At 42.5% G+C, this 12,917-nt stretch overlaps 1 protein-coding gene across 2 annotated transcripts in view; it reads right to left on the bottom strand.

Moving 5' to 3' along the window:
* ACSL6 (acyl-CoA synthetase long chain family member 6) overlaps positions 1 to 12,917 on the bottom strand; it is a 465,401-nt gene that overhangs the window by 195,563 nt on the left and 256,921 nt on the right. For both annotated transcript variants that reach the window (XM_078653126.1, XM_078653125.1), the window contains exon 8: positions 8,733 to 8,765. In XM_078653126.1, the coding sequence (XP_078509252.1) occupies positions 8,733 to 8,765 (33 nt within the window). The remainder of the gene's footprint in view (positions 1 to 8,732; positions 8,766 to 12,917) is intronic.

The raw sequence follows: 12,917 nt of genomic DNA, 5'->3' as shown, positions 1-12,917 counted from the left end.
GGAATATGGAAATGCAAAATATGCAGGTTCCAGTGGCTCATTTTGAAAACTGGTTTGTCTATTCTACTGTTGCTAATAATGAGATGTGCTGCAAATTTCAGGGAAGGCTCAGATTCATTGCAACGGAGCAGTTATTCCTCACTAATTTGCTCCCCAATTAATTATGTTACAAATAGTTTTCCATTAAATATATACCGCAGCGCGTACCAAGCAGAATATGGGGCATATGCAGAATGGCCCGAGTTACTGGCTGCGGGAGACACCTCACCCTTCATGTAGAAGGACCAGTTAAAGCACACTGGGCATCCATGAAAGGACAGGACACAGCCCCAACCCCTGGGGGCATGTTAAGAAATGGCCAGGGTAAGGGAGGGCTAGGATCCCACCCCAGCCCGAGCGATGCAACGGCATAATCTGGGACAATACTCCACACTCCCCAAGCCATGAGAAGTAATTATACTCCCAAGAGTTCATATTTATTACAGGTGCGGTACTCTCTTACAAACAGAGGTAAGCGGATAAAGATAGCCGAACAGTGCTGATAGCAAACAATAACGTATTACCTAATATACTCAGGACCTTGCAGGCGATAACCAAAAGGCAGCAGAAGCTAGCGGGGTCGGTCCCCACCCCACAATTTAGTAATTCGCCTGGGTGGTATGCCGGGTTGGCACATGGTTACAAGTGAATCCTGAACCCAAGCCCTGGTCAGTGTAGGGATAAAGACTGGGCATAGCCACCCCTAACCAGAAAGGCACAACTTTGCACACAGGGCACCTTAGAGTATATCACACAGAACTGTTGTTAGTGAAGAGAACAGAACACTGGACGTCGCAACAAGCAGAGGGCTCTCTGCAGCATACGGTTTTGTAAATAGAGTTGCAGTGTATTGATTTGTGCACAAGCATTAATGGGCAGGGAAGGGAAGCTGCTGGGGTCGTGATGACGTCACAGATGCGTTGTGGTTTGCAGTGTATATACACTATGTGATGCTGTTTTGTTTCCACTTATTAAAGCACGTTTGTCACAGCGCCTCCCCTTTTCTTTCTTTATTCTTTACCAGGAGTCATAGTCTCAATCTTTGGACACTCCTTCGTCTTAAGGGCAGCACAACGGGCCAAGCCAAGGAACTGGAACCAGGACTTTCCACGCACTGCAATAACATGCATGGTTTCCCAGGCGTGAGCTGGGCAAACCTTATGACTGGACTGCACCAGGGGTTAGCTAGGGATCCGAGGGACCCTGAGATGCGCATAAACCACTTGGAAGGAAAAGATTTGACCACAATGTGCAGGCCCCCCTTCGTACAGACCATAAAGGAGGCATTGGTGGACAACAGCAAATGCATGTGATCCTGTGGAACTGTGTGGTCCCAGATCATCCCGCCTAGGGTCTGGAGGAGGGCCTGATCTGGGGGCAGCTGTTGAGGCATCCTGCAGACGGACCCAGAGCTCCATCTGGACCTTCACAGAGCAAAGGTTTCATAAGGCACAGCCTGCCAGAGTCCATCTGTCGGACGTGGGCACAGATATATTCCTGCTGGACTTGCAGGAAATACTGGAGTGAGCAGAATGAAGGTAGAAGGTTGGCAAGGCAGCATTGGGGGGCCGAGAGGTGACGGTGGCCCCCCTGCGGGCTTGCTGGAGTTAGGGGTCATGCCAAGGGTTTCTGGTGCAGAATGCAAACAGAGGGAGCACAGAGGGTAGGCTCATGGCCAACTACCAGTGAGGCTTTACGGCAGGACCCCGGGGAAAAAAGGGACCGCACCCCGCTAGTCTCTCGTGCAGTAAACCTGAGCAACTGGGGTCTTGCCCGGTACCGCTCTGCAATCAAGGGTAAGTTCAGTATTAGGGGGTCACAGGGTAAGGACCCTAAGAGTTATAGCACCCGTTGGTATGTAGTCCAGGCACTATTTGGCCAATTAGATGGGTAGTCAGTAAAGGCTGCTCATTCATTGGCCGTCTTGGGTCAATGGCTAACCTAATTTTATCTTGCCTACATGTGCAAATTAAACCATCAGCAAGTTCCCTCCAACAAAAATCTGGTGTCCTAGTCTTTTGTTTAGGTCTCTCATTTCATGTGTCACTTGCATGCTAGGCTGCAGACAGATTGCAGTGGTCTTGGGGATGGGTGCTGGCATGCTGTGGGAACAGCATCTTCTTTACAACAACTCGTCCTTGCTGGCTGGCATGCTGGCTCTCAGGCACAGTTTTAGGTCAGGATGCAGAGGCTCCACAGGTGTCATGGGCCACCTCGCAGGATCCAACATGTAGAGTCACATGTAGCCTTGCATCTGCAGGTGGTCACCGCGATGATGGACCCCTTGGCAGGGCCGTAAGGCAGCCTCACACCGGCTCACCACGGTTACAGGCCAGCTTACTGGGATGCCTCTCGCTGAGTAAAAAGGAGGTATTAGGATGAAAATCGCAAAATCTCAAACTAGTGATGGGTGACCGCCGAGGGTGCCTCTCGCAGCGTCACATGTCTGGCTCAAGCTTAGCTTCTGGGAATCAAAAGGTGATACTGGATAAAAGAGAGGGGATAACTTTGATCTATTCTTAGAGACAGTTGGCATCTCTAAAAGTCCTATCAAATTCAGAGTTCACCCTACATGTTTGGGTCGTATCAATCCTTGTAGCGTGCATTTCTCTTTCTATTAGCCTCATTTCCATAGCAAAGATATGGCGGTGAGCAGGGCCGGCTTGGAAACCGCAACCAGTCCTGGTAGATTTCTGTTCGACCGATCCTGGGAGCGGAGAGGCTGGGGTGCTAGCAAGAAGCTAGCAATCCCACTTTTGTTACAGGGGGCCGATATTGCAGCACTGCTGTAAAACCTCACCCCACGGGTACAAAACCAGCCACCACCACTCCGGCCCACAGGGGAAATGCCCAGTGCCCGGCCCTTGTGGTGAGACGTCCAACTTGCCATATGTGCATGTCAGGTGGACAGCCCCTGCTCAAAACACAGAATGTTGACTGGGGTATGAGCCAAGACCTTTTATATAATCTGCCATTTGGCTGAGCCATTCGTATGTTAAATATATACTGCCTCTGCTTTGTTTCTTTTCCAGGACATTGCGTGTAAAAAGAATAGTTGCAGTTCTCTATTGCACATTTGAGAATCATGTACGACCAACGCATATACGTCTTGTTGAATACATCTTGAATAAACATGCACAACTGCAATCCTGTGGTTTGCCAATTCATGTGTGTGTTATAGAACCACAGAATTAAACATTTTTATTGTGCACTCAAGGAGAGTTCCTCTAAGGTGCATGCTAACCTCAGGTTCTTGAACTTGCCTTTGAAGAACATTTCACACTAATGCGCATGCGCATACCCCAATGTGCCATTTAGGTTGCTACACAATGCAGGTGACTAATATGCACTTATGCTTGAAAATCACCTAATGTGTTCAAGGTTATGCATACATGTGGGTGAGAAATACTTCTTTGTACTTTTAAGAAAAGATTCTCACCAAAAGTATGCATTTACCTGAATATGGCAGGCATTTTTTAGGCACGTTATTCAATTACGGTTTTACAGCAACCTAACTATAAAAAAAATGAACACTGATCAACACTTTATTTTTAACACAGAACAAATCATTGTAATTGGGTATGTGTATTGAGAAAAAATGTTAATCAGCCTTTCGAAGGGTGAAGAACTTAAAAGACTGCAGTTTTCATTGTCGGCGCTGTTTGGCAAGGCAGGATATGGGGGACACCCAACTGGAATGTGGACAGTTCGCTGAAAAGATTCTTAGTAGCATCCAGCAATACAGTGGGATGACGGCGATAGCATTAAACTTGTTGAAGTTGGTTCACCATGTCAAAAAAATCTCCTGACGTGGGAATTATTAGCATTATATATGGGACCCAGGAAATCAATTATGTAGGGTGCAGCCTGCAAAATTGATCAGGGACGAATATTGGGGTGGTAGACTTGCAAACAACTTTAACCTCCATTTTAAGACCTCCCTATAAGAGGATAGATAAAAAAAGTATCTCAAACTACATGTGGAAAAGTGAGGGGGGACGGTGCAGAAGCAGAGCCTCAACACTCGCACTCCAGATCAGTGAGTGGCAAAATGGGCACCAGGATATCACCAGGACATGGTGCCAAGGTACAAAATAGATGCACCGCCACCCTGAAAACGTTAAGCGTCAGCAGGCATGACTGGAGACATCTTCAGATATACAGAGACTGTCCATGAAATAAGTCATCAAACACTACAGTAAAAAATGCCCCAAAACTTATTGCCATGGGAATGCATATAAACCTCCCAAAATAAGCTGAGGAAGACTTGTTAAAGGGACGTTGTACTCAGAAGAGAAATAATATTTTTCTACAAGAAACCATTGAAACTTTTAAACAAATCAGTCTGGGTTCAATGTTACAGCTATGTTGCAATTCTCTCAAAATAAACTGCTATATATAATGAGCAGCACAACCGTGTCCATCCACTAATCGTGACCTCATGCATGATGTCAAAGATTATACAACAAATCATCAGTAACATCAATGAAGTCATTGTGAGGACTCGGGCAGACCGCACACACTCTGGTAAAATCCAGGACTTTTTGCCCAGACTACACTGGGCACGGCCAAAAGATAACTGTAAGCTCTTGTGGGAGAAGGGCTCTTGAGCACTGACCTGGCTGAAGGCCAAAGCTCGGTGAATATTGATGTGTAAGCATGGAGGAGTATTTGAGATATGTGGAGATTACTCAAAGAAGATTACTTTTGAATTCTCGTGCTTTAGTCAAAGATCAGAAGATTACATTTAAGGTTAAGGTGAATGGAAAATCAGGGACATCGAGAAGGAAGTAGGAGGCACAGCTGAGTCCCTAGAAGCTGCATTCAACAGGAAAATGGTAGACGAGATAGGTCTGGTGCTCTTTTTACACCATTGTTCTCTATGAACCCTTTGAATTCCTCAGACCTCAAAGCCAGGCTCCCACCATGTGGTTTATTGTCACTGCAACTACCCATACTTTCTCAATTTTGTTGTCAGTGAACAATCTGCATAAAGCTAGAAGAAATCAGAGACACCTCATAGAGAAGGCCAAACTTCTGATTGAAACATTCCTCTCATGGAGTCATAACTCTCTTGAAGCTTCCATGAAATTCCTGGAGATCGTTTTGTCTAGGAAGGTCTTCCACCTGTTCTTCAACTTGGCTTTGCCTCCATTGACAAACTGAGCATCACCATCTGAACAAATCACCGTAAGAAATTGGGGCCTGCTGTCCAAAGCATTTTTGCGTTAACAAACAGTCTAATTCGCAAAATCCAGCCGTTTGCGACAGCAAAAATGCTTTTTCTGATTTACAAAGCCTAAATTGCAATTCATAAACTTACCAAATCGCAATTTGAGTTTTACGATTCGGTGTTTGGAAGGGGTGTGTTAAGGGTGTCCCTTCTTAAAACATTTGCAATTTACCGTCAACTAAAAGTTGGTGGTAACCCATTCGCAAATCTGAAGGGACCCTTTCACTTTTGAGAGTGGTTGGACAAATATTTTTTTAAGAGCAGGCAGTTGTTCAAGAGGCAACTCTTAAAAAAATGTTGAACTTCAAAAGTTTAATTTAATTCTTTTTGAACTTATTCTTTAAGGCAAAAGGGCTATATTGAAAAAAAAAAATCTGTATTTAAAAGCAATCACAAACCTGGTGGTCTGACCCCAACAGGCCACCAACCGTGGGATGGCAGCGAGCCCCAGTGGGTCTCAAAATGCGACCAACCTCAATAATATTCATAAGGTAGGTCTATTTGCGACCCACAACGAAATGCTAATGCAATTAAAAAAAGTTTCATACATTAGGAAAAGCGATTTCGGAATTGTGATTAGCAAAAATCACAATTAGATAATCGATGTTTGGTTTTGTGCATCCAGCCCGTGGAGTATTTGTTGAGAGGATGAGAACCCACCCAAATAATAATCACAATCCTTGTCGAGGTAACTGCAAAAGTCACTAAACAACCCTCTGTTAGTTTGGAACAAAGGACTCAGACTTAATATGAGAGCACACTTTACTCCTGTTTAGCAGGAGAACGTGTGCAAAATTCTATGTTTAACAAAAACGGGTTCAGTAAAAGAAGGCAAAAAAAATCTGAGGGTGTGCCATGCAAAAGATTGTCATTTCCAGCCCTCACTATCAGCCCCCAAGACCAGTCATAAACACTAAGCATGGTTGGCAAAGGTGATGGTAAAAGTGGCTACATGGTGCCATGTTTGCACTTGACAAAACACAACAATCTACCAGGTGTCCCTATTGGTTAAAGGTGGAAGCTTCTACCACGCAATGAATCTGGCTATAGACTAACCATAGGCTAATGCTTATTACATAGCGCAGGACTGAGTTGAGTGGCATTCTTGGCTGAGAAAATTACTTGGTTCTCCAAGATTTGCAGGTCAGTATTTACTTAGGGATATTCCCAATGCAAATGAGGCTACACTAATTGATAATAATAAACTACATTATGCAGTCAACAGAGCAAGGAAGAAAGCTAACAACAATTTAACCAGTCTTCGGATGGTCTTATTCTTATAGTTTTCGAGGATGTCACCGACAGGTTTCACTGAGGCCTGCTGTGATGTAAAGTGATCCAGGAGTCCCCAGCCCTGACTTAGGAGGGTTCAACGAGGCCCACTTTCCAAGATGGAAGACACCACACTGTGTACCTGACAGAGTAGACTCATTTTAGCCCATATGCTATGGTCTGAACGACTGATAGATATTTGAACTGGAAGGATGTACCAGGCACTGATTGGCAGAGGGTATGTGCTCAGCTGCCAGTTCTACCACAGTATAAACAGGAGCTGTGATGCAGGCAGCGATCATCTCTTGGATTTGGGCCTGTTTGGATCCTATTACTGTGGTGTTTCCTAATTATAGGCGTGCAACAGCATCGTGCTGCCCACGTCCTTTCAGGCTGGGACTAAGTGGGTTATTTAGAGTTTTGCATATACAAACTAAACAAGGAGGGTAGGACATCTGCCAGAGTCTAAAGAACCCCCTAAGCCTGAAGGCCCGCTGAACGTGCAATGGACTTCCGTGCATCTGCTGGCTTTTCCTTCTGTGGAAATTCTGAGCTAACCCAAGGAAAACTGAGGTGCAGAGGAAAGCCTGGACCTCATTGTTCCTAGCCAGAAGGCTCGAGGTGGGCTGCTGAATATTTGACCTTAATGGCAACTAATGCTCATGGAAATGCACTGACCCTCTTATCCTAAACAGAGGTGCAGTTGAACCTGTCTACCCAAAGTTGTATTATCTTTCTCCTACCCGCTTGACCTGTGGCAGTCCAACACTGAGTTTGCTAGCCAACTAACTGGATCCCGAGATCTTGGTGGTCTCTTTGGAACCTTATTTGATCTTGCAACCAATATGCATATCCCACCACTGGAATACCTGTACCATATATGCAAAAGCTTGTGTGCGAGCAAACACACACACGCGCAAACACATACGCAAAAGACAAAGGGCCTTATTTAGAGACTCGAGTGCAGGTTACTCCATCACAAATGTGACAGATACTCCATTAGCCAAATGCATTATATCCATAGGCACTTGGAATACAGTGGACGGGAAATACGTCATGTTTGTGATGGTGTAACCTTCCGACGAACTCTAAATCAGGCCCACAGTCTTGCTATATTTATGTTTCTCATAGCAGGTTTTTTGTTTTGACCTGTGATGTTCCGTTGTTCGTACATAATCCTTTCCTACATAATCCTCTTGTAAGTTTGTGAAAACTAGCTGTCTGCAAACTTGTGTTTCCTTATTTCCAGTTCGGAATTGCATTTTTATGGCTTTGTGTTCCTCACATTCTAGGCATGTACTACATTGGCTGTAAAAGCATTCTATCTATCAGCATACTATCTCACTGCATCCTATCTGTACCGAAATATAATTGTATTTTAAGTGTATAGCTAGAGTGGTATGTCGGAACATCGTAGTCAGAAATATTGTCTGACAAATATAATGTCATAAATATTGTTTACAAATTTTCAGCCTATTATGTTGAGATTTTCTAATATTAACTCCAATGTGATAATATTTTTGTGAACGATATTTAGGTTACAATGTGTTATGTTATTTGATATTTTAACTATGATATTCTGGTACACACTATACATGATATTCAATGTTACGAAATACCCAAAAATTAACTCGATCTGAGGACCAAATGCTATATATTCCACAAATGCGGCCTCCATTTGTTTACCTAACTGCATTACCCCACTCAAAACAGATGTGAAATCTGAATGAACTACATTTAAAAAAAATATATATTAACTTATGTTGTTGGTTGCATTTGGCCCTTGTAACTTCCGGTTCATTTTATTGCGTTAAAAGTTTACCTCTTCTGTGTACAAATCTGTTGTATCGTAAGAAGGAGTTCCAGTAGAAGTGGTTAGGTTACAAATGAATACGTTTATTGTTCTTTGATGTTAAGTAGGTTTTCCAGTAAAGATGTAAATAAGGCCCCACCAGGAGCATCCCAATGACATCACCATCCACACCAACATTGTATCCAACACATACATACTGGCTGCAAAGCAGAGGTAGAGAAACGGGGCGGATGCATAATATAAAACCTTAGATATAACAAAATCACATGCCACTATAAGCATAGATAACTTTCTATCATTGTAAACTGGACAAACAGTACATTGCATCTTTTTCAGCCAACAGATATTTATGTGAACAAAAGTCTTGGCACTTACCACTGGAACGTGCCTATGCATCCTACCGCAGTCCTGGAAAATGAAGCAAGAAAAATACAATTAAGCTTGCAGAAGAGTCTAAGCATTTTGGATAAAATTACTGCAATCAGGCAATGGAAGACTGAAGAAAAGGTATCATAGTCACTTCAACCTCAAGACCCTGTCCAGTATACAGAGCTGATAATCATTCCGTTGAGTACCAAGATATTTTCTCAACAACATGTAGACTGGTTTTACGACTATGTTGTCTGCATCCAATTTTGTTTATAGTAAAGTGAATGTATATCTTCCTGTGCTTTATAAATTGGTATTATTTAACTGTTTGGTACATGCAATAACCTTAGCTCTCTAGATATAATAACTAAAATCTCTTTTTATGTTGCAAGTTTCCAGAGAGCCCTCAGCTGGAAATAAAAGATTTGGAAAACTAAACATGTAAAAAGATTCCCAAGTTTACTTGAAATCAGGTGAGTTTTGAGAAAATATGTTTTTATGTGGAAAAATGTCACAAACTTGTTATAAAAGTCAGCCTGAATCTCACTGTCTATTCTTGGATAGGGTAAAATTATGATAATTTAGTCTTTGGAAGAAAGAAACTTGAGTTCAAGAGAATATATGGGCTGTAATGGACAACATATGAACTTTAACTTAATCGCACCCAACGGCTTGAATGTTAATGGATTGAATATAGGTTATGGGCTTGCCTTAAACATTTCAGAAAGGACTTCATCTATGAAATATATTTTAAGAATATAAAAGTTAAACCTGGACGTGCAAACACATGGGAGAATCTCACTAGTAAGAGCTTCCACGGTCAGGACGGTGACATTACGGATTGGTCCAAGGCATGAATATGATATGCTCACTGTTAAAAATGGGGTCTCTGGTTGGCAGAGGTATGCACCCTGTCCAAGTAGGGATCCACACTTTAATCAGGATAAGTGTAGTACACACTAAACATTTGCCTGTGCTCACCCTCTGGTAGCGTGGCACAGAGCAGTCAGGCTAAACTAAAGACGCAATGTGTACAGTATTTGACACACACACACACACACACCACCAGCACCACCACCACAGTGCTCCACGCCAATTTAGAAAAACAGCCAAAATTTATCAGAGTTAAACAAGACCAAAATGACAAAAATCTAACATACACAAGTCAAAATATGATTTTTTAAAGGTTAAATCAAAAATGCAGTGCTTAGAAGTCTAGAGCTCCTACTGGAGATATCTGGTCATGCTCAGTACCGTGGCATAGTTGAAAACCAAAGACGTGGTCTCAGAAATGAAGGTCAAGGCATCAGAACCCAAGACACGACGTTGCGCAGTGGAGGTGAGGCATCATGGGTGCAGGTGAGACATTGGTATCTTAAGGCAGTGCAAGGCCATTGTAGCTTCTGCCGCTCTGGGGGGATGCTTTGCACAGCGGAGGTGATGCATTGGGTTGGGTGCAGGTGCTAGATCTCAGTTCTCACTTCGTAGTGTGATACATAAAATGTCTTAAAGGAAATCCCATCGGGAAACCTCACAACTCGTTGCGCGGCTCACTTGCCTTTGATTTCCTCGGGACCCAGTTGATAGTCTGGGCTGGAAGCAATCGACTGGATCTCTGACTGTGCGGTTTCCAGATGGGATTTCCTGTAAGACATTTTATGTATCACACTACGAAATGAGAATGCCTTAACTGCAATCAATGCTTTGGAACTCTTATTAACCCCTTCCACGCTGATGACAAGCTCAGCTCGTCATGAGGTACACCTCTGGTACGCTCATGATGAGCTGAGCTCGTCATGAGCCGCGGGATTCCGCGATTCTCAGCGCACAGCGGGAAAACGCGCAGCGCGCATGTGGTTAAGGAGTTTACAGTAGGGATTCAACCTTAATCCTACTTTGTTTTGAATCTGACAAGGACCACTGCTGATTGCCAATCTTGCCCTGAAGAAGTTCTTTTGTAAAGAACGAAAAGTGTTGGCTGATATCTGACTGCATGCGTTATCTTAAAGAATAAAAGTAATCCAAAGGACTTTCTTTTTACGTTTGGATTCCTTTTTCCTGGTGCACCTTCCACTTTCTTGTAAACTAACTTTTGCATGGTAAATGATCAGGAGAGCAGATAACGACTTATCTCGGATTTAAAAATACATATGATAAGGTGCGCATGCTGTTGCTTGGCACAAATAGTTTTTGCCAGAATGTGCTGATCGACTGCTCTGACTATTAAGCACTAAGCCCGAGTAGCAGAAGTTTGTAACTACATTCAGTTTTGTGCTATTGATTATAAACTCTCTCATTGGAATATATGTTTGCTAAGTATGAGACTTTTGCATTTATTTCTTTTTAGGTTCATAGTTTTCATTATGTAATAAAGCCACACCACTATTCACACTCGAACCTTTTATGAAGTGCTTGTTTTACTAACAAAACACGGTTATGAAGTTAAGTCGACTAACTTCATACACTTATGCCCTCTCCTGAATACTTATCTAGATAGTTAACTGTTACTGTGAAAAATGTTCATTGTGACAACAAAGCAAATTTAAATTATCCACTAAGCTTGTGAAGTTCTCCTTTCTAGCATGCACTTTCTAATTTCATATTTAAATTAAGCTTCAGCCCTGGTATACTAGGATCAATTGCAAGTCAATCTAACATTTGCCCCAGTGTCGCTAAAAAGACTCAAAATGACACTTAGAAATGTTTCCAAGACTAAGGTTTTACATTGACCTGCACTAACTGAATGGATGATCCAGTGATGTTTTAGGGAGATCTTTGGCTTATCTCATTGGAGTCTTATGTAAAAGGCTGCTGGATGCTCAACAACAGCATGCACAAACACTCAGAGAAACTTCTTTATTCTACTCCGCCTTGAGATTTCTTACACATTAGTTGAAGTTGAAATAATACCTAACAAAACTCGCAAAGTAACTGCACGTCTCATGGCCTCTAACTTATGCTTTAATACTAAGAGACAGCCAAGAGGCATTTTACACCTGATTAAAGATGCAGCTAGGTGTCAGGCCTTTTGTCACAGCTCTTCTAGTGACTGTACGTACTGTGAGCTTCAGAGACGTATTAACCTCTCACCACATGCTATTGGCTGTTTGGTGTATCATTAATCCACTATAGAGAGAGAGCACTTCCATTTCAATACATCAGAGTCTATTTACATCGCAAAACTAAAATGACTGAAAAAATATCTATTTGTCTAGCTCAAGTGTGAGTTGATTCCAAAATGACCTCGTAAATGCTTTCAGGAACGCCTAAGGCTAAGATGGCTGCCCTAAAGTTGCTGCTTTTTGAAGCTCCCAGTGGCTTCTTTTCAATGCCACTGGGATTATTATATCTGCTTTTTTTAAAGCTCTCTACAACCTTTGTTTACTACCACGTTGGTCAGGTTTTGGAGCTCACAGCGGCTTCTATGCATTACCCAAACAGTTGAGTATTTTTTATCTTAGTTAAAATCCATGGCAAGGATCCTTCATTGTAGATGACCTGTTTATATGTCAGAGATACAGTAGATGGATTATGATGAACTCTCCCTGCTCTCCAACCTTCATACGACAGAACCACAAAAGCAGGGATATAATGAAGTTTCTCTTGCTATCCAAACGTCACTTGGCCGCATAACGGGAGTGCCTTTGTTCTAGTCTTGCCTTTCTTTCTATGAGAAACGAAGATTGGATTCACAAAAACACATTTATTGTAGTTCTGCATTTCTTTCTGTGCTACAGAAAGAAAGACAGGACTATCATGGAGGCTTCCTTGATATCTGACCAACTAAACTGAAGGTTGGATGGCAAGGAAGCCTTCATTGCAGCAGTGAGTTTGATTCTAAGACACAGAATTAAAGGAGACAGCGCTGTGAGGTCTATTCTATTAATGTATACCCACAGTTTTAATATGTTACTATGAAAGGATTTCAGAATAGTAAAACATAGCACATATCGACCATCTGCAAATATTAGGACTTTAATTTGAAAGAAATGCATAGCAGAGAATGATGGGTTGGAATGCTACCCGAGCGATTGCTAGTGGTTAGACAAAGTGAATGCATTCTGTCCATCACCTTTTGCAGGTTCATTCTAGAAAAAGGCCAGAGTGTGTGCCACACTGCAGATGCTATTCATCCTTGGTGTGGTTTAACATTATTCCATCATTTGTGTGAGCTGTGATGCATTATGTGAT

Source organism: Lissotriton helveticus, chromosome 7 (genome assembly GCF_964261635.1).
Source record: "Lissotriton helveticus chromosome 7, aLisHel1.1, whole genome shotgun sequence".
NCBI classification, from domain to species: domain Eukaryota; kingdom Metazoa; phylum Chordata; class Amphibia; order Caudata; family Salamandridae; genus Lissotriton; species Lissotriton helveticus.
Note: the sequence above shows the minus strand (reverse complement) of the source record. Positions and strands in the feature narration are given on the sequence as shown.